Source organism: Cyprinus carpio, chromosome A6 (genome assembly GCF_018340385.1).
Source record: "Cyprinus carpio isolate SPL01 chromosome A6, ASM1834038v1, whole genome shotgun sequence".
Classification (NCBI taxonomy): domain Eukaryota; kingdom Metazoa; phylum Chordata; class Actinopteri; order Cypriniformes; family Cyprinidae; genus Cyprinus; species Cyprinus carpio.
Window position 1 is genome coordinate 27,235,520 of NC_056577.1, and position 23,244 is coordinate 27,258,763.

The window sequence follows — 23,244 nt, forward strand, 5'->3', positions numbered from 1 at the left end:
TAAAGTACATCTGTGGAACTGAGAGTTATATATTAATGTTAAACAATAATAACTCCAATATAGAAACAGTTTGGTCTTCTTAGACATTTCAGTTTTATCAAAGTAATAAAATCAACCTTACACTGAACAGAGTAAATGTAGCTTCAGTGCTCTCTGGAGGTTAGCCTTTACATTCCTAGAGATATGAATATATAGTGATAATAATGAACTATACAATTTTTGCATAGAAGACAGTTTCTCTTATAACTGCTTATATTAAAATAGCTTTATTAAATGCTAAACTAAAGGCATGCATTTGTTTAAAAAAAAGTCCAAGTTATTTTTAAAGGAATATTTCACCATAAAATGAAATGATTGGAGTAATACTTGAGATTTAAAAAATAAATATGCATTACAAAATAAACAATTCATCATTATGCATAAATGTCCACACCAAAACAAGCTCATAATTCACTCAGTGCACTATTTCATTTACTGTATGCATATATGCTGAAGTAAATTAACAGTGGCAACAGCAGTAATTTTAAGTGTGGTATGCACTCAATAGAAATCTTAATATGAACTCTGCAAATGTATTAAGACAGAAGATGAAGTAAATGTCTGTTTGCATCCATAGGGCTACATAATGCATTTATGTTAGACCTGAAATGACAGCTCAGTGGGGATTACAGAAAACTGGGGTAATATTTTTCAGTATTCAACAAATTGTATGCATTCATTATGAAATGGCACCCTTTGTGGTTTTAAATATGTTGTTAGCTTATTTATTGTATGAGTGTGTCTATTCAGGTATGTTCCAAGCTGCCATCAAATTACATATTTAACCTTCAGTGACAATGGCCTTAATTTGCATTGCTTAGTAATAGACTTATTAAAAACCTTCTAAAATCCAATTTTGGGAGCAGTTTGCAGTTGCTGCATCATTAGTATTGAAATGCATGTAAAGACCCACCATCTGCTTTGTCACACACAAACGCAAGACACATTTCTCTTTTCAAATTATCATGGATAGGAACTTAACAGATAATAATTCTTTTTTTTTTTTTTTTTTTTTTTTCACATTGCACAATGAATACTAATTTTCTGTTGATGCCGGTCTCGTGAGTCACATGGTAAAATACTGAAAGTTTAATCTCTGACTCAAAAAAATTTGACATTCACCATTCAACAATGATGAATGATTCACAATGCACTTAAAACAGTGGGTCTAAGGTGTTGCAAGACTTTGAGGAAGATGTTATTTCTAACACATGCAATTGCACTGTCATTCAAAATGCACTATTCCACTTTCTGTGTCTACAGTATTAAGACATTCTGCATGAGTGACGAGAGGCATATTCACCATGACACAGAGTATTTCAGATAAAATCAAATTAATTAACAATTAGCATAATATCAAGGTATTTTTAAGTACCTTGGAGTACACTGTAAATACCATGTTGCATGAACATGGTAAACATTCAGTATTATAATAGAATATACTTTTAGGCAGTTCTAATATACCAGTATATATGCATACACATTTCATTAATTAAGCAGAATTCTATTATATGATATAATAGCATATATCATGCCCCAAAGGATGTTCAATTAGAATTTAAATCGAAATTACAGTAAGAGAGCATTTCAGTTCAATTCAAAATATTCAGTTCACACAGATCAGAGTAATTTTTATTAGTCCAACAGACGTTCAGTAACAAAACATTAATATTTTATTTATTTCTCACATTTCTCAACAGATAGAAAAACAGACAGAGAGACAAGTAAACTACACATAGCAATATTCATATGAATTACTTTGAATTTCATTCTGTTTCAGTTCCACTTCCGTTTTATTTAAAATCGCTTTACATTTTGCCTAAACTGGTATTCAATTAAATTCAGACTGCCACTGCCAAGGTGATAGCGTCCCGTTGCCATAGCAACGACCTACCGCTGCGTCTTGTCAGTGTTATAGCTAATAAGCTAACCAGCTTAGGTGTTTTACTTAATAAAGCGCTCTTACAACTAACTAATAAATGACTAAACGGACCGAGACTCTTCGATTTTCGTTCAGCTGGATGAACGTGATTAAAATATGTTTTGCGCTGACGTTAGTCAGTTACCATTATCATTAGCAACTGCTGCAGTATAGCTTATAGTTATGTAGTTATGAATTAGCTTTTGTTCGTTTCGAATTCGACAGAATAAAGCAGCCATCGTATTTCAGTCTTTTTCATATCCCAATCGTTTGGAAGCATGTTCAGGAACGATTATCAGGTACAGTAAGCATTTAACATTCGCTGAGTATCTGCAGTTCTTTTCAGTGCTTCTCATTGTTTGTGTGTGTGTGTGTGTGTGTGTGTGTGTGAAGGGTGGCCTCACGGTGGACGTCTTCAGCGCACAAGGAAAAGATCCCATGGCAAAATGGAAACTATATGGCAGGAAATCTTCAATATCTAAAGTATGTTTCAGTAATGACAGATTTTACCATAATGAAAGAGGGGTTGTTGTTTTTTAAATTGTTGTTTTTAACTGGTCTTAGAAAAAAAATATTCAATATATTTCAGTATAAATTTCCATACCTGTTTCATAATATTTTTCTTTAAATTTAGCCTCAAAGACTATAATAGACAATTTAATAAAGGCCTCCAATTTGACAGCTTACCTCATTTAGTGTCACAGCATGCCTCACTAATGGGGCATGTTGTCACAAATTCTGCATGTTCAATGAACTGTATCTTTTTCTCCTATGGGCAATAATAGTGAAACTGTTCAATTGCTTCTGACTGTTAGGCATGTCAAAAAAGAAGTTGGCCTTCAGAAATACATGTAAAAAGAAAAGAAAAACCTTTATAATAATAATAATAAAAACCTTTGAAATACAGTACAGTATTCACTGGCATAAAAAGGAACACACATTCTTAGAGACACAGTTTGTATAGCCCTGTAAATAATCTCAGATAGAACTGGACGATGGTTATTATTTTACTTTCTCACCTGAAACATAATTCAACTAGCAGCAAAAAAGAATGAAACCAAAACCACAAATCCAGCCCAAATAGCTTAAGAGGACAGAATGTGCAGAAATCCATGCAATGTTTTTTTTTCTTTTTTTTTCTTTTGTGGGTAACGTAGATATTAAGAGTAATACTACTGAGGAGGATTATTTGAAGCATTTCTGTCTTTTCATTGATTTTATTTTCTCTTTTTTTAACAGGTGTTTGATAAAGAAGTGAAGGGCTTTGTATACAGTCTTGAAGGCAGCAGTCAAACACACAAGATGCAATTACCCAAGGATAGCAAGATGACTCGTAAGCGCTAACAAAACCAGAATAAATCCCATATGGCAAAAAATATTTTTTTATTTATTTTTTAAATATACAAAAAATGGCCAAAATATATATTTGTTTCAATGTTTCAAAATAAGTAATGCAAATATGTCTTCTATCAAAATGTTATTTTTTAAAATATATGTTAAAAATGTAAATATATTTTTAAAACCATTTGTTTCGCCCTCCAAATATTTCAATCCAAGAAAATACATTCACATATTTCACATTTGAAGAAAAAAAAGTATTTGTCTATAACACATGTGAACATATATTTGAATAAAAATCTACTATATTACAATATATTCCCAAATTTAACATTACTGAATCATTATAAATCTAGGTTTGATCTCAAGTAGGCTTTTCTATCCCTTTTTGCATTTAGCCTTAATATTTTGCTTGTGCATATCTCTTTTACATCTTCTAATCTCATGTTTCTTGTTCCTACAGTTGGTCTGATTCAGAAGTTTCTGATTCTACAGGTCAATGTTCCTTTGGGAAAAGATTTTTCCACTGAGATTTTGTAAGACCCGGCTTTTCTTTTTTTAAATTAATTTTAAATGTAATGTCATTGTTAACAGGTTCCTTCCGACATCTATTTTCAATCTACTGAAAACAATCTTGTTGTGCTACAGTACTTTGATATAGTTGAAATTCAGAGAAAGTGTGGAGGGTTTATTACCATGGAGGGTGAATTAATTCACACTTTCACACGTGCAGATTCCACTCCTACACATTCTTCTACACACACACACATAGGAAAATGGTTTAAGATCTTTCCATCTGCTTCTTAGAGCAAGCAATTTGGTCAACTTTTCAATGCTGTCTTCCAGAGTAACTGATGAAGAGCATCTAAAGAAGAGACTCTACTTGTCTACTGTGCATAAGGAGCTCTCAGCAACCCCTTTGCATGCAAGAATACCTCTAACGTGCCTCAAACGCAATACCGTAAGTCCCAACTGCTGCATTCTCCACGACTGTCTACAAATGAGCAGTCAAATCAGTTGATCTTAGCTCAGTGAGATAAGGTACTACTGTCTGTGTGCAGTGGTGTAATCTGTGTATCGATCTGGACTCTCTCACCGCTGAGATATTCAGAGGGACGCGCTTCCTGTCTCTGGATGGCATCATCATCTCCGCCTGCTGTAAGGTCCGCCGCATCTTCACGATGAAGAATGAACCTGCAGACTGCATGGATGGAGGTTAGCTTCATTTAGGCTACATTTGCAATATAATAATAATAATTATAATAATAAAGATATTAAATGAAATTATTAAAAATATAAATTATTTAAAAATATGTATTTAAAATATTTTTATATTATATTATTATTAATTATACAATGAATGTTAATAATATTTAAACATTTTAGTTACATAAATTAATAAAGAAATCAGAGTTAAACTGTATTCAAACATTCATAAACTGAAACTCACACAACAGAGTTGCAAAAAACTGCAAAACTCACAGAAAACACAAAAGTTTATAAAATATATTGTTTGACCTTGAAAGTCTGAAAGTTAAGCACGTCTTTTCACTGACCATTTGTTGAAAAGGATAAATAATTCATGGAATGTGCCCAATGTTTTCGCCTTAATATTCTACTTTTGACATTTTAGCCCAGATCTGGTGAAGCATTGTTTACTCATTCCCTGAAAACATTCTACTTGTTGTTTTTTATTCAATGGTTAGAAATAAGTAATGGTCCAAAAGAAGAGATTCCGAGGAACTGTCAGTTTCCTAGTGAAGTTCAGAACGTTGTCCAGCTGGTGAACATGAAGACATTGGGACAGACTGATTTAAAGAGTGGACCTACAAACTCAGATGCAGGTCAGTTCCACAAGCAAATACTTTATCGTTCCACACGAATCCTTTCTTTACTTAGCTTCAATTTGTAGTTTTACATTTCTTTAACCGAACTGAGTTTTGTTTTTTCCTCTTGTTCTTTGCTAAACAGAAGGTCAGACCCTCTGCAGAACTCTCCTGCTATTTAATGTCTGTTAGTTTTCTGACAAGAGACACCTCTTGCCAAGAGAGTTCTAATCATCTCTGTTTAGTCACATACCTGTCCACTCTGCCAGCCCAGTGAAACCTTCATAGCTGTTCTAACAGTTTTTATTTATCCAGACATCTGTTGGCCTCGTATCACAGTGCCAGACTGCTGTCATCTCACCTTTAATTTTTCAAAAAAGACTCAAGTAATGCCCTAGCAAAGTATTAATATAACAGTAGTTCAATCACTAACAAGAGGTGTTGGACTATAAAGATATCATATAAAAATGTTTCTACATGTACAAATATTGCAACAAAAGACCACAATCTCTCATTCTACCTTAATCATTTTCCCTGTTTCATCACTTAGCAACAACGTATCCAAACACTGTGGGCCTTGTGTATAAAACCGTGTAGTCGTAGTGTACAGCCTTGGATCCTGAGCTGGCTGTTATATTGAAATGACAAATGGCAGTATTTAGTGTTTTGTTGCCGGGTTGCCATGACCTTAACGCTGCTTTTTCTTGCAGCACTGTGCTAAATAACAATTGAAAATATGCCAATTCCAAACCAACAGATGGCAAGGGCCTCACCATTACAAGGATTATGGATATGAAAACAGTCTATTGTTATAGAGGATGTTGTGATATTGTTAGTCTAAATACAAACAATATTACATTATCTATTTTAATACATCATCACTTTGCTTGAATCGCAGATGTTAGAATACTCAGGGGTTAATTTATTTTTATTATTTTTTTGAGCAACATATTTGATACATCAGGCATTTATGGCTCATATTGTATAATTGAGGCGGAAAAAAACTTTTATTTTTATTTTTAAATATGACATTTGGTGCCGTTGCTGATGTTAATATGGGCAAAAAGTGAGAGAAAATTCTCATAACTTGCAATGTAAATCGATGAGATCTTTAATAGCAGACTACTTACATAAAATGTAGGTAAATATTAGTTTTCACTCTATATCTCCAGATAATATGTTTTAGTAATATGATATTTAAATGCTTAGTTTTATAATCAAAGCTCTGTAGTTTTTATTGTTGGGGGAATCATATAATGCAATGCAATACAATGATGACTGAAAGATTTGCAAATAAACTTTCCGCCAAAACCTGATGTATCATGTAAAGTATGATATTCACATTTTAATATTTAAAAAAAAATGATGTATGGATAATCAAAATAGGTCACTTCAGTCCAGTAAGTGTTCGTCTTGAAATATTACTTAAAATGTAAAGTTATTTTATTATATTTTATATAATTTAGAGGCTTTAGAAATGTGCATATCAAATATAAATGTAGGCTTTATAGGATTAAGTACTCAGCTATGCTTTGGTAAGTGTTTTGTGCATGACTGTTTACTAGAAGAGACAGGTGGTGTCAAAGCATCCATCACAAGGGGTCCTACACCGCGGGATTCCTCCCATATTGCTTTTGGTTCAAAAGTTATCGGACCCCCTCCGCTCACCGCCAGGAAGAGCAGCACATCTGCAAACAGGAAAGAAGAAAGAGCGAAGTCAGAACTGAGCCTCAATATCCCGTCAGGCAAATACACATTCATTTATTTTCCTGACACATTTATTTTCCTGACACATATCTAGTATTCTGTGGGGTTAAATTCTATGTTATTACATAGATTTAAGTAATAACAATCTGGTTTGTTATTATACACTTATTGTGTTTCTAAATATAGACAGAACTGAAAATGTACAGCCACGACCACCACTTGAAAGGCCATCTGCTGAGAAAATAGGCTCTAGGAGACCACAGAGAATCCAATATATGAGGAGAGAAAAATCAAGCACAGGTGAGTTTATTAAATACACTGTATATATTAAACACTATTCTTCAAATGTTTGGTGTCTGTAAGATTTTTACAATTTTTATATTTGATCAGAAATAAAATAAAACAGCAATATTGTGAAATATTATTAATATTGAAAATCATGTACATTGTGCAGTTCTTCTTAGAATTGTTATGGAAACCATGATACATTTTCAGGATTCTTTGATGAATAGAAAGGTCAAAAGAACAGTATTTATTTGAAATATAAAACTTTAGTATCATTTTAAATGTCTTTTTTTTCTTTTGTAGTTATTATTTATTTATTTATTATTTTAATTAAAAATGTTGATTAAAACAGGACTTTTCATGTGCTCAGTACTGATATTTTGCATTTGGCCATCAAAAGCTGGATTTTTAATTTTTTTTATTTTTAGAAATGTTAATCAGACAGATGATTTTCTCCTTAGAGATTCATGCCACAAGTTCGCTTGAAATTAAATCCATGTTGACTTTTGAAGTCTGTTGCTACAACAATGTCACTGTATCTTATTTTGGTCTCATATGTTCTCTCAAAGATAAAGAAGGTGGCAAAATTAGCTTAAACCCAGAGGAACCTGAGCTTCAAGGAAAAATTGCATCATCCTCACTTCAGACTCCGGGCTCTGACTTACCAGTAGAAGATAAATCAACCGATCCAGTTCTACGGGGTGAGTAATTATGTTCCTTACATGTTATAGTGGAGATTCTTAAACTGCTGGTTTGACCTGACACCCAGCTGGGATGTATAAGTCTTACTGGTGGTTCTTACTATGGCAACCACCACTTTTATTATTACTCATATCTGTGAAGAAAATGCTAACTGTTTTTATTAAGTAACTCGACCCACAACATTTGTTTTGCTACTGTAAATGAGGACTCAAATTGTGTGGCATGTGCTGTGGTCTATTTATTTTTTAATTATTAATTAAATTTTTTAAGTGATGTGGATTTCACCTGATGAGTGATACAGTCAGATGAGAACAAAACTGGATTGGGCTAAAAAAATGACACTATTGTCTTCTGTAGGGATGCTTTATAGTTCAAATTCATTCATAATTGATGAATTTTGCAACATTGACGCTGTTATTGAACTGAATTGAATCAACATTGAACTGACTTGAGCTGAGCTGCTTATCGCTGAATTGAACTTGTTTTATAATTGATGAATTTAACATTGTCTTGTTATAAATTGAATATTTTATGAAGTTTGCATCATTGATTCTTTTACTTTTCTGTTTAATTGTGTGTGTGAGGCTACTTTGAAACAAATCGCTATCGTAAAAAGCATTATATAAATAAAGGTGGCTTGACCAAAGGTCTAGCAAACCAAACATACTGGAATCTGTCTTGACGCCGACACAGAGAACACGAGCAGTTGTTCCACTTTAATAATCCTTTCCCACAGAGTAGGTCTAACTCCAACTTCCCTTTAGCAGAGGAAAGAGAGTTCATTAGTGGTAATGGGACATTAAATACACTGTGTAGGTCAGAAAGAAGTCTCTGGGGTTCAGGCAAGCTTGCACCGTGGGCAATTAGAAAAGGTGATTACAATATAAGCTTGTTCAAAAACGTGCCAGGAATCGAAATATGCTAAACCCTTCGGAATGGCAAGAGAGCGAAGGCAACTCTTGAGAGGTGCTCTGTGAGCGTGCATGCTTTAATTAGATGAAACGCTACTCTGTGAAGAGCTAAGATGTAGATGAGTTTGTTTCTTCATTGGAACAGATATGGAAAAACATTGAGCAATATATCACTTGCTCACCAATGGATCCTCTGCAGTGAATGGGTGCCGTCAGAATGAGAGTCCAAACAGCTGATAAAAACATCACAATAATCCACAAGTAATCCACCACGTTAACATCTTGTGAAGCAAAAAGATGAGTGTTTGTAGTAAACAAATACATAATAAAGATGCCTTTAACTTAAAATATGAGTCCTCTATCCATAACACTGCTTTCTCCAATGAAAAAGTCATCTAATCTGAATCAGGAGAGATATATGCTCCGATTAAGCACTGGAAAACCGGCCAAAACACTTCTAAACGAATATGTGGGTGGATTTGAACATTATGTACTTGTATTTTGACCTTAAATGACAATTGAAATTTAAAACCCCTAATGATGAATTCATACAAACACACAGCTGACGGCACCCATTCACTGCAAAGGAGACATTGGTGAGCAAGGTATGTAATGCTAAATTTTTCCAAATCTGCTCCAATATCGAAACAAACTCATCTACATCTTGGATGGCCTGAAGGTGAGTAATGTTTTAGCAAATTGTCATTTCTGGGTGAACTATCTCTATAAATGAAACATGGGAAGTCTTAGTTATGAGCTATAAAAGAGCAACCACTGAGCAATAAAAAATTATTTGCTGTAATATTACAACATTAATCTAAATACGTTCATCTGATAGTCCACATGACGTTATGGGAAATGTAGTGTCATCAAAATGACCTGTGCATCTGTGGTGGACGATGACAGTCATCAGCCAGAGTAATTTAAAGCGCAAAACAATTTGTTCGGCTCTCCACTGCCCTTTCTTTGTCCTTGTCTCTAGGTACAAGAAAGTACAGCTTAGGTTCACAGTTCACACAACTTCACAGCGGTTTAGACTTTTTGCTGCTGTGCATTTTGCTGAAGTAGATCAAAGCACTATACGCTCACACGGCAAATTCATCACTTGGTCTCTGCGGTGTCTTTTGCTCCCTGCTCTCTGGGTGTCTTCTCTTTAGTATGAGGGCATGCGGACCCCACAGGCACACATCGCCCCGTCTGAATTATGATCTTACTGTACCATTGCTCCCTATCTACTAATGATGCTGTTTTTGTGTAAGTGGGAAAGCCAGAAAGTACCCCCTACCCTCTCCTCCATTCCGAAACCCATCCACACACACACACACACACACACACACACACACACACACACACACACACACACACACACACACACATACATACACAGCAGGTAAATGCTATTTTTCCATTATTCTCTTAGGACTGCAGATGTAAATTCCTGCCATCTATATCTTTAAAATATCGTTTCAATGCGTCCCCCCCATTTATGTATATTTTAAGGCATAATTAAAGCATAATGCTGCAGTTATCAAATGAAAGAGGTTGGACGAGCCCTATAAATTCCTACTCGCCCTCAGCTGGCAAGCGTAGTTGAATTAATCTCAGTCTTCAAGAATTCCTTCTGCATATGCTCATTAAAATGAACTCAGGCAAGAAATACGAGTGCTGGTATAAAAAATGAAAGACGAAACATTATGTTTAGTAATTAGATCTCTATTATTGATCTTTTTAGAAACAGTAAGTCAGTGGTAGAAAGAGAAACAAGCTGAAATTGTTTTCTGTACATTATTACCATCAGGCCTTGTTTTCAACAGAGCTTTTTCACAGAAATGGTGCACTTTGGCAAATAAACAAAAGCAAAACCTCTCTCCTTATATGGTTGTATGTATCCTCTCTACTGTTATTGCCATTGAAAGTGTTAAATTTTTTTTTAAAAAATTCCAAAAATCGTACATACACTGGATCTGTAAGATTTTTTAATGTTTTTAAAAGAAGTCTCTTTTGCTCAACTCGTCTGCATTTATTTGATCAAAAATGCAGTAAAGCAATATTATTGTGATATATGATTACAATTTAAATAACCCTTTTGATATTTTAACATATTTTAAAATGTAATTTATTCTTGTGATAACAAAGCTGAATTTTCAGCAGCCATTACTTCTACTCAATGTAGAAAACAGCCGTGCCGCTTAATATTTTTTTGGATATTAATATTATTTGTTGTTGTTTTTTAATAACAATGTAAATGTCTTTACTCTCTCTTTTGATCATTTTAATGTGTCCATAAAAGAAGTAACTCAATAAAATAAGTAATTTCTTTTTGTTTTTAAAAAAGTACTGACCCCTAAACTTTTGAATGGTAGTGGATACAGTTGCCAAAAAAAAAAAAAAGTATTGGGACAAATTTTGATACTTAGGCAAACAAATATATGAATTTCAGTGCATTATACTTGGTTTAAAGACTAGAAAGTTTCCAAACAAATTTTGTCTTAATTTTGGACAATATCTATGTATTGTTTTATCATACTTCTTTGTAAAATTGTTGCTTAATTAAATACTGTAAATGCCACTTTGTGTTTGTTATATAATGCACAGATATTCATATATATATTTTTATGTGTGGCCTAAGACATGTCAATCAGTCAAAATAAAGCCAGACAGCATTTAAGAACGAGACTAAATACTAACATATACAAAGTACAGCACATTTAATATTGTAACAAATGGTAATATGACCTGTAAATCTCCCTGTCATATTTCTGCAGACTGTGCTTCTATTGCGGATACATCTGGGTCAGCCTTCAAGCCTCCATGTGCTGCTTCACCTCCAGAATGTGTTCAGACTACAGATGATGCTGACCTTTGTGACACAGAAACTGAGCTTTCTCTCTGCGATGAGGAATACGAAGAGGAAGTCTTCACTTTCTCCTCATGCCCTCACTCAGCCAGACGGAATCAGGCTAGCAGCAACCCTGTTGAGGATTTGACCTTTGGCCTTAAAGGTCACAAGCTTGTAACAGAAGGACAGCGCAAAGATGCACGTCTGGAGGATGATTTTGTTGGTAGTGAGAGTGAAGAGGTATGCATGCTGGCAACATACACTCACTTTAACATGCAGAAACAGCAGTATGTTTATAGCCTTGACATTAATTGATTTTATACAGGACTTGAGACTTGCTTCTCACATACAACAGATTTGAGGATTCAGAAACTTTCTGAAGTAATTTGAGCGTTTAATCTATTGGGTAATCAAGTGGCTAGTAGAGCTGCACAACAGATATTTAGAGCTAAATTGTGATAAATTGTGTACAAAATAGATATAAAAAATTAAGTAAGCACTTAGTCAAGAAAAAAATGCATAGTTTTTGTCAGATTGGATAAGTCGGATGCTGTTACTATTTCATGGGGAATTATAAGTTGGTGTAATTAAAGCATAATGCTGCAGTTATCAAATGAAAAGGGTTGGATAAATTCCTACTTGCCCTCAGTTGGCAAGCGTAGTTAAATTCATCTCGATCTTCAAGAATTCTGCTTCTGCACTTATTTGCATATGCTCATTAAAATGAATGCAGGCGAGAAACACGTGTGCTGCTATAAAAAATGAAAGACAAAACATTATGTTTAGTAATTACTGTAGATCTCCATTATTGATCTTTATAGAAACAGTAAGTCAGTGGAAGAAAGAGAAACGAGAAGAAATTGTTTTCTCAACATTATTACCATCAGGCCTTGTTTTCTTTTTTTTTTTTCTTTTTTTTTAGTTGGGATTTTATATTCATAAAATTCATAAATATTCATTTAATTTAATAGCTGATACTACTACTACTACTACTACAACTAATAATAATAATAAATTTAACTGAATTAATTTTAATTAAATCCATTACATCCATCCATCTAACCACTTTCCAAACTGCTTGATCTATGTAGGTTCGCAGTGATAATGAAAATTGGTATTTTCAAATCAAATTAAAGTAAAAATAAAATAAATTAAAAATGTCCTTACAATAAAAATAATTTTTAAGCAATAAAATCCAATTAAATAATCAAAGTGTATACTCAAAGGTTCTTTAAAATGTGTTAATCCTTTAATTTTGTTAAACTTATACACTTTTGTTAAGACACTTATAGAAATAATCAACCGTCCTTAATCGCTATAGATGCATGTATTGTAGACATATGCAAACACAACATCAGCAACATTTTCCCATCTCCTTAACACATGTTGCCTGCATTGTTTTTCTTCCAAGATCCCTCTCAAGGAAATAAGATCTAGTGGAGTCATCTGTTAATGATACACACAGAACCTGACTGAGCCCCCAGGGGCTCTGCCATTCAGCTAACTCCATGAAGAAAACCATCAGTTTTCTTCAGTTCAGTTAATTTCTGACGAGACGGCATTGAGCTCCATGGTGCTCTTGTGTTCTGCGTCCACTGAGAGGAACATCATTCATTTATTCGCAGTCTGTTTCGTCTCCTACTGGGAAATCAGTCTCATCTTTGGCATATATGTTCTGCTGCACTTAATTAGAGATTTTTGATTGATACCGCTGACAGTTTTATTTGTTGTTTATTTCCACTTCTGTTCCCACCCTTGATAAATATCTTTTTCATGTTTTTTTTTTTTTTTTTTTGCTTTGATTCTTTGTTTTTCATCTGCATTCTCTTTAGTGGCAAATGTCTGTATTTGTCTCATTACTAATGGAAGTAGAAAAAATAAATAATGACTTGAGTGTTCTGAACATTATGTTTATGTTGCACCTCAATAACTTGCACCTGTGTAAATCATTTCCACTAGAAGCAGAGGTGATTATATTTGCCTAATGACTTTCATTAATGCCACAGAGTTGTCATGAGAAGATAGATGAATCAGTAACATATTGAAATTCATCTGTAACACAGCTTAATAACCACCAGACACATTCAGTTTCTTAGATAACGTGCCCAGTTTAAATAAATTCACTCCAAATAGATATAGGGCTGTGCCAGACTTATCTGTGTTTACCGAATGTCAACATTTCTCATAGTGAGAGATGACACTTTTTTTTAATAAAAAAAAAACCCTGATATATTAAAACTGGTCCCTTCAGGGGATATGAGGATGGAAAGAAAGGAGATAAAAACTCTGATCTGATGGTTCAGCTGGTCGTGCCCTTTTAGTGAGGTTGTCATCATTAGTGTGAAGCTTGCTGTTTAAGACCATTAGTGTAGATCAAAGCCTCACTAGTTTAAAGACCTTAACTTTTCCAAAACAGAGCAGAGACGAACAACTTTCCGTGCACAGTGTCACCCTGATTAATTACAGGTAACTCTGATGTTACTCCGCACACGCCAGACTGTCTCGCATCGTAGCTATTAATGCGTTTCATCTGTGACAGCGTTGGCGTCCGAGATCTTTGCAAGAGATTTCATCATTCTCTTTATAACTCTATCACAAGTTTGTTGATAAATGTAATATTTGTAGGTTTAGGGAGAAATTTGATTTACTAATGCATTTCCTTCCTTGTGTTAACAGCCCAGGCAGAAATAAAATAATTGAATGTAGTGGCGTTATTCATTTCAATATGTCATAAATAGTGATGCTTGCTAAAGAAGTTCATTTGAAAAAAGAAAGACAGACAAGCTATTCCTTAAAGGAATAATACACCCAAAATTTTAATTTACTGAAAATGTACTCACCCTCAGGCCATTCAAGATGTAGATGACTTTGTTTATGCATCAAAACAGATTAGGAAAAATTTTGCATTTCATCACTTGCTCACCAATGGATCCTCTGCAGTGAATGGGTGCCGTCAGAATGAGAGTCCAAACAGCTGATAAAAACATCACAATGATCCACAATTAATCCACACAATTACTAATTTCTTAAAAAACATGGAGCTTTTCACTTCAAAAGACATTAATTGATGGACTGGATTTGTATGCATTACTTGTGGATTATTGTGATGTTTTTGAACCCTCATTCTGACGGCACCCATTCACTACAGAGGATCCATTGGTGAGCAAGTGATGTATTGCTAAATTCTCTAAATCTGTTCTGATGATGAAACAAACTCATCTAAGTCTACATTTTAGCAAATTTAGATTTTTGTGTGAACTGTTTCTTTAAAAGTCCTTTGTGTTACAGCAACTGAGGACAGGTGTGCTATTAAATGATTTTTACTTGTTGCATGATCAAACAAGTGGAAAATCCCATAGATTTACATTATAGGTGACTAGAATATCATTAAGAATTAGGGCCAGTAAGCAACCACCTAGTAACCACACTAGCAACTGAATAGCAACATGCTAAAACACCTTGTAGCAAAGAACTGGCAACAAACCACTACACATCAACCATTTCATGACCTTCTTAAAAAATTTTTTTAAAACTTTAGTTATTTCATACAAACTGTTTCTAACACCAATTACTTCTTTTTGCTTCACAGGATGAAATGCATACCGAGTTCCTTCATAGATGTGCAGTCCATTTCATTACTGCTCCCCCACCACCACCTTCAATACAAAAAGTCCTACCCAAGTTCTCTTCTGAGTCAATTACGACTCAGGTCTCCGTAGTCCAACATGTCTCTGAAGGACCAAAGCGGCATGAACCCATGCGAATAGCACCAACCCGCTGCCTATCACCCAGTACCAGACAAGGGAGCAGACTGGATCGGTCCGAAGCTGACAGAGCATTGCCTGATGGAGATACCAGGGTATCTATCAACAGAGCATCTGTGCGAGAGATTTCACTGAAGAATTCTGGCCTCCAACAGGTGAGCCCTTTTACCTTTGAAGGGATAAAAAAAAGAAAAAGAAAAAAAAAGAATTAAAATTATATTATCATTTAATTACCCTCATGTAATTTCAAGCCTGTATTCATTTCTCCCATGGAAGTTATTTTGAAGATTGTCTTAGTGTTTTTGTCGATACAATGGAAGTCAAATAAATAATAATAAAATGGCAAAATAATCAAATAAAAATAAATAAATAAACACAAGAATAATTAATTAATTATTTATTTATACTGTCTATACAGTGAAAGTCAATGGGGTCATATGTTATTTGGACTCCAACATTTTTTCAAATATTTTCGTATGTGTACTGCAGAAGAAAGAAGTCATACAGGTTTGGAACGACATCAAGGTGAGTAAACAGTAACAGAATTTTCATTTTTGGGTAAACTATCCCTTCGAGGAATCAACACAAAGTTTCAAGCATAATTTATGTATGATAGAGAAATGACCCTCAAAATATAGCAACCACTTGGGTTTTGTGGAGTGAACCCACACAAATCACATGGCCTTGTGTTCATGTGGATGATTTTTTTAAACCATAGCAAGCATGCAGGGTTAGAGGGGATCAAATCAAGCACATACTTCAGCTGAATTGGTGCACTCCAGCAGAGTGGCTTGTTTATGAGGGCCTCTGTTCTTATTGTAATTTCAGAACTGGTGTGGTTCTTATCTTCCCCAAAGGCTGGATATTTTAATCTGAATCCATTCAGATTGAGGGGAGTGGGTTGTGCACTTGCATTCAGTGATGCATTTGGAAATTGTTCTGCAAATGGCTTGGATATAGTGTTCTTTTGTCTTTGTGATTTATAAAACATATTTTCTGGGGAAAAATCATTTTTCTTTGAACAGGGGTCACTTTTCCTTAGCTTAGGAGTTGCATTACAATAAAATTACTTTGTCTTGTATTTGTCCTTTATAGAAATAGACACAAATCAAAAATAAATAAATAAATAAACTTGGTGTCTTCAACCATATTAATATGTTTATACACTAATGTGATGATTTCATTGCTAAGCCAAAGAAAATGGAAAACAAAATAATAATAATAATAATTCAAAGTTGTTTAATTCAGCATGTTAGTTGACATTTCTTTGTAATTATTTGTGAAATTTAATAGCAATTTCAGTGTAAAAATTGTTTCAAGGTAAATCCTACACCATTTTTTTTATCAGTGTCCACAATCATGTACATTAGATTTTAGTTTTATGTTAAAGGGATAATTCACCCCAAAATGAAAATTTACATTTAATAATTGACTCACCTTATATGTTGTTCCAAAGCTATATGAATTTCTTTCTTCGGCAAAACACAAAAGAAGGTATTCTGAGAAAAAATAAATAAATAAATAAATAAATAAATAATCTTCTCCCCTCTACCACTACAGATGCATGCAAAAAAAATCTACACAAAAGAAGATATTTAGAAAAATATCCAAATGATTTTCCTGTTTTGTCCATACAATTAAAGTCAGTGGGGTACAGTTTTGTATTTTGACTTCTACTGTATGGACAAAAACAGCTGAAACATTCTTCAGGGTATTTGAATATCAAAATGACAGAATTTTTCGATTAACTTGAAAAGTGGTAGACTTCAGCAAAGTCTCCATTTCATCTCATTGTTGCCTAGAAGAAACGACTGGGATATCAAAGAGAACTCATTAGTGTTCTTTCCTCTCTTAGAGGTTGGAACATATTTGTTAAACATAAACTAAAACTGGTCCAAGGATTTAGCACAACTACCACAGACTCTCACCGCAGGTCTTAAGCAGTGATGAACTAAATGTTTTAAATGGAGTATGATGTAGGAATTGCTGAGGATCATTACAGATGCCCCATAACACTACTTTTCCCCATTTAAACATGGGATATATCTTTGACACTGTTAAAGTTTGCTAAGCTTATCTGGAAGGTCGCTCATAGATCCAGGTAGGACTTCATATAAGTGGATTTCTAAGCAGCAGGCGGCCATCCCTGCTGATGTCTTGGCCTTAATGGGGGTGCCAATTAGCTTGCAAGCTTTGATTGATTGCTTGCTAATTAGCTATACCCAGTAACGATCGGTCTCATTACAAACTGACACTGATGAAGTAATGAGTTTTTTGGGCTTTACAGGTGAGTTTCGATGAGAGGGTTCAACCTCTGGGCTCCAGCAGGTGTGATTTGAGGAGAAGTCAAGACGAAGAGGATGAGCTACGAATGTTGGCCAGTTTGAAGAGAGAGCAGGAGGAAGAAGGAGATGGAGGCATGGGTGGCCCGGGCCTAAGTGCATCACAGGTAGGAAATTCATATTCATATTTCAGCCTAAGACCAAAACAAGAAAGCACATAAGAAATATATATATAATATATAATATATTAATATACACAATACTGTTCAATAGTTTGGGGTCAGTAGGATTTTTTTTAAGAAATTAATACTTTTATTCAGTAATAAAAGCAATAAACTTTTGAACTTTCTATTCTATTAGGTAATCTTTTTAAAAATTATTATAATAAGAATGTTTCTTGAGCACCAAATTTGCATATTAGAATGATTTCTGGAGGATCATGTGACACTAAAGATGGAAGTTATGGCTGCTTTAGACTGCACTAACATTTTGCAATTTGACAGTATTTTTAATCAAATAAATGCAGCCTTGGTAAGTATAAGAGAATATACATAGACACACACACACACACACACACACACACACAGATTTATAATTTCAAAAGATTACCATTTTATATAAATTTTGTTCTTTTTAACTGTCTATTCTTTAAAGAATCCAGAAAGAAGAAAAAAACATTGAGCACAACTGTTTTCAACATAGATAATATTTCTGACTTGAATTGATCCATATGACACACATGTTCTTCCTAAGTGTTATGAGCGTCACAAGACAAACACTATTTTATGTTCTGTCAGGTTCACCACTGCAACATAAGTCTGAGTGCAAGCAGCGATGACACCTCAACCTGGACTCAGTGTATTCCTTTGGTGGGCTTACAAACCACACACTAATACACTATACAGACATTTAGGGCAGTTAAAATTACAGAAGTCAAATCATTGCCACACTTAAGCACCAAATGGGAATTCCTGAATTCCTTCTTCATTATTATGCTCCTCAGTTGTACAGAGTGCTTTGTATGGATGAACTGTAGCTAGTAGGCAAATAATAGAGTGAATATTAAAACTATTTTCCTATAAAGAAGGACAATCAAGCAGTTTATATGAAAAACCCACTAATTAGAGCTAAATAAACTCCCATGGCATTTCAATATCAGACCCTATCCATCATTTGTTGGTGCTGTTGTTGTATGTTGATTGGAAAGATATGCTGCAAATGCTAATCATGCCTGGTGCGCCTGATATTGAGAAGCTGCAAATTAGTGGACTGTGAGATAACAAGAAAACATAGCAATACTGCCCCCATCAGGCAAGAAGTACATGCTGAATAGCTACTCAAGCCCTTCTCAAATGGTTAGCCTCAGGAACCAGATCTTACATTAGACAGCAAGTGGTGAAACAACACTAACAAATCATTTTATCATACAGAAGTAAAAAAATGCTCACCATTATATTCAAAGATATAGTTTTAAAAATCATTCTACATTTCAAAGATTAGCAGAATACACACCACAACTATAACAATAGGAAACGATATCAGTGGAATCGCTTTCTAAACTTTTTTTTTTCTTTTGAACTGATGAACGATAAAAACATTGACAGCCAATCAGAATCCATCCTGCTTTAAAGAGTGGGAATTTAAAGTGTCAGATGACAGAACTGCAGCATGCACTTATAATAAACAGAATGCTATTGTGCGTTGATGTGGATGCTCATAAAGTTATTGTTATACTGTAGTTATCGTTCTTGATGTGAACAGTCCTTAACACATGGAACAGCATTAGTATTAGACTGCAGACCTGCAACTCAGTTTTTATTCACAACCCACCGGTTGAGAACCACTGCTCCAAACTATAAAGGCTTATATCATTATTTTACAGCAAGGAATGCAATTATCCAGAACATATTATATTTTCCTACTAGACTGGAGCTAATAGTGAGCAAATATGGCCCCTGAACCAGATTATAAATACACAATACTTATTCTTTCTGTGCTTCACAGCCAGTGGATCAAGGCCAGCACTATCAGAAAGAAATGAACCCTCTTCTTCACTCTAATCCCAGGTAAGAGAAAAATACAGTATTTTTAGTCTCTCTTTAAGGTATAACTTTAAGCCATTATGCTAAGCTTGTCAGTATCTTAAGTGTTGAGGCTCAGACATGAATGAGTCATTTCAGAACTTTATCATGCAAGCTCATAAGAGAACTCTCGTCAGCCCTCAGGCTCATGCATGTTCAATAATTTGGACTTCTGAGAAGTGGTAACAAAATGTGACAGGGATAGCTTTTTGGGCACTGAACATTTTGAAGTTACCATTGACAATTTATTCAATGGTTCCAGGATACTAAAAAGAAATCAAAGCATAAAAAAGAGAGCAGGTGGTTTGCTCCACAAAATGTTGTGCCAGCATTCAAAAGATTTAACTGCCATTCATTTCATGACAAAACTGCCAGACTGTCTACATAACAAAGCGCTTCAACTCTTTGTCTCCTCGTTATTTTCCTTAGTTTTATATATTAAATATAATAATAATAATAATTATAATTTGTTAAAACTCTTATAACTCTGTAAAAACTCTTATAACTATTTTGTTTATATATATATATATATTACTGCTGTGGTATTATAATAATATTATTGTATTAGTAGTAGTATATAAATATTATATAAAACATAATTATAGTTATAACTATTAAGAAACATTTCATATTTATTAATCTTTTATTATGGTTATTGTTATTATTACATTATTATTAAAGTATAATGAAATTAATAATAAATAATAAATTAATAAATGTGTTATTAGTTATAGCTATTTTATCTAAAATTTATATACTATTACTACTACAAATAATGTTCTAATAATTGACCATGATAATGCTGACAAAAATATAATAATAATAATAATAATAATGTATTATTAATTTATTTATAATAATAATAATAATAATAATAATTATTATTATTATTATTATTATTATTATAAGTAATATTTAATAAACATGATTATTATTAATTATTATTAGTAGTAGTAGTTAAATAAAAATAAAGAAAGAAAATCTACACTATAATAATTAAACATTGTTTAGGATGAAATTGATTTTGCACACTGACTGTTTATAAGAAGACTTTTAAAGGGGTCATATGATGCTGCTAAAAATAACATTATTTTGTGTATTTGGTGTAATGAAATTTGTTTATGCAGTTTAAGGTAAAAAAAAAACACATTATTTTTCACAAACTGTACATTATTGATTCTCCTCTATGCCCCGCCTTCTGAAACATGTCGATTTTTACAAGGGTCATCGCTCTGAAAAGTAATGCGTGCTGTGATTGGTCAGCTATCCAGCGTGTTGTGATTGGCCGAATGCCTCAAGCGTGTGACGGAAATGTTATGCCTATTAACATATTGTGATGCCTTGTCCGGCTGGAGCCACGTGACAAAAACATAAAACCCATTATAAACGAGATATAAAAGTGATTTCTAATCGTGTCTTCTTTTGGAAGGCAAAAACAAAGTAGTTTCGCTTTCTCAACTAAACAGTGTCACACACCACGGCCTTGAGTGAGCAGAGGCTGGAGGCCTAGAGTAAGCTGCGGCTGGCTTGAGTGAGCAGAGGCAGGAGGACTAGAGTGAGCCACAGCCGGCTTGAGTGAGCAGAGGCAGGCGGCTTGAGGTGGATTCTATGAAGGAGCATACCTTGTGCTTGTGGCAACCACATGTGACGACCCCGGGCTGGACTCCCCTTCGTCCACGTTGAAAGCTGATTCGGCGATCAACAGTGCAAAGTTGATGTATTTCCTCAGCGACCAGCACGGATCAGCCCCAGGCATGACGAAGCGGATATCGTCCTCTTTTGGAAATCCAAACAAAGTAGTATGTGGGGGCGTGTTAGAACGAGCCGTTTCAGGAGGGCGTGAATGATTCTTCACTTTTATAAAGAATATCTCTTTGGATTTGAGACTTTAGACTTTGCAAATTTACAGATCTTCTTTATTTACCAAGAGCTTGTAACACTCCAAAGAGAAAGGAAAATTTGAAATCGCATCATATGACCCCTTTAAATATAAAGTAGCCTATTAAAAATCATTTATAGAACTGTGTTAATATGTTAATTTTTTTACACACTATTTACAATCCCAAAGCATAACTATGGCTAGTTTCCTATACGCAGAACTTTTCCTGTCAGGGGAAGCTGCCCAAACTGCCACGCCTCAGTGATTAATTAAGCATGGTTGTCAGGGACAATGAATAAGCAGGATTTCTGCATGTGCTCAGAGGCTCGCATGTGTCACCTAGCTGTCACCGCTGCAGCAGAGCTCGCTGGGAGGTCATCATCCACTTCCCTCCCGTCTCACCAGGGAGCCTGTCCATCAACACCACATGGTGCCTTGAAAAGTGTCATGTAAATGAGAGAATATGAAAGAGAGAGACATGCAGAAGGGGGGTCTTTCATTCACAACAAGAGGTAACATGTTAGCGACAGAGCAGGAATTTCGAAAATGGGCTTTGATGCAGCTTCGCTTGATTCCAAAAGCTTCAGTATAACCAAACTATATATCATAGGTCAAGTCAGAAGAAAGTATATTTTTAGGACCTTTAAGAGACCCCTGCACCCAATTTTAAAATACTGAAAAAGATAATTATACACTACATTTTTTATTGATTAATGGTTTAACCCTCTTGTAGAGAATGGATGGATGTCCTCAGCCCTCCGATAGTTCATCCAAATCAACAGACGGCAGATGGGAAAGGAGACCATGGCAAGGTCTCACCCAGAGGTATGACACAAGAAAAAATCCCCATCCTGGGCTCATATTCTCAACCCTTTGTTGCTAAAAATAAATCATGATCTAGATTTCTCTTGGACAGAGAAGAACGGGTACAATTACATTCATGATTGATTTTTCCTTCTTCATCTAAAACCCAGAGTGATATTTCTGTGACAAGACTCTTAAACTGTTGGCGAGACAGGGGCAAGTTATCAGGTTTTTCAGGATATTGAGTATTTCTAAAGGCAGGTTTATTTTTGAAAGTCAGTTCATGCCTTTTTTAGAAAACATATTAACTGTTACTGCCCAGGGAGAAAAGATTTTATGAACAGTTTATACACTATATGGGGTAAATTATCACTATGCGAAATGCAAACCTTCTGTTAAATTGCCTGTTAGAAGCTACCGAATGGCTTCTACTGAAATTAGTTTTGAAACACAATACTAACTGTTTTCTCTATGCTATCCACAGGGGCTATGTTACACAACAAAAGTGGAGAGGAAGAGTTTCTTAATTTAATGTATGATCCCTGCCTCAACTGTTACTTTGATCCACAATCTGGGAAATATTACGAACTGCTCTGATCCCGAGATGAGCTACATCTGCAACCATGTTTTCAATACTGCCATTTATATGTATGGTTTAGTTGAAGCATGTTGTCCTTCATTGAATTTAATGGTTTTAATGGAAATTAGCGATTTAAAATGTATTTTTGTAACTGTTTCTAATATAATATCAGTTTTTAGTAATAAATTCACATTCATGGATGTTGGAGCTCATAACGTAAGTTTTAAGTAAGCAAGAAATAAACTCATATTGTTGAAACCATTCGTTTTTATCAGCCCTAGCTATT

At 34.4% G+C, this 23,244-nt stretch overlaps 1 protein-coding gene across 3 annotated transcripts; it reads left to right on the forward strand.

Moving 5' to 3' along the window:
- The first annotated feature begins 1,905 nt into the window (after positions 1-1,905).
- Positions 1,906-23,211, forward strand: cfap20dc (CFAP20 domain containing). 3 transcript variants are annotated; one of them, XM_042758782.1, is made up of 17 exons: positions 1,912-2,259; positions 2,354-2,443; positions 3,200-3,293; positions 3,762-3,834; positions 4,145-4,259; positions 4,360-4,513; positions 5,005-5,142; positions 6,690-6,869; positions 7,018-7,131; positions 7,686-7,817; positions 11,495-11,808; positions 15,158-15,487; positions 17,620-17,781; positions 18,412-18,483; positions 19,619-19,680; positions 22,308-22,399; positions 22,863-23,211. In XM_042758782.1, exons 1-17 carry the CDS (start codon positions 2,239-2,241, stop codon positions 22,973-22,975), a joined length of 2,256 nt encoding a protein of 751 aa, XP_042614716.1. In that variant the 5' UTR covers positions 1,912-2,238; the 3' UTR covers positions 22,976-23,211. The 3 variants fall into 3 exon arrangements, with proteins under 3 accessions (XP_042614718.1, XP_042614717.1, XP_042614716.1); XM_042758783.1 differs by lacking the exon at positions 18,412-18,483 and having other exon boundaries at positions 1,909-2,259; XM_042758784.1 differs by lacking the exons at positions 15,158-15,487; positions 17,620-17,781; positions 18,412-18,483; ... (1 more) ...; positions 22,308-22,399; positions 22,863-23,211 and adding an exon at positions 12,980-13,342 and having other exon boundaries at positions 1,906-2,259.
- The last annotated feature ends 33 nt before the right edge of the window (positions 23,212-23,244 follow it).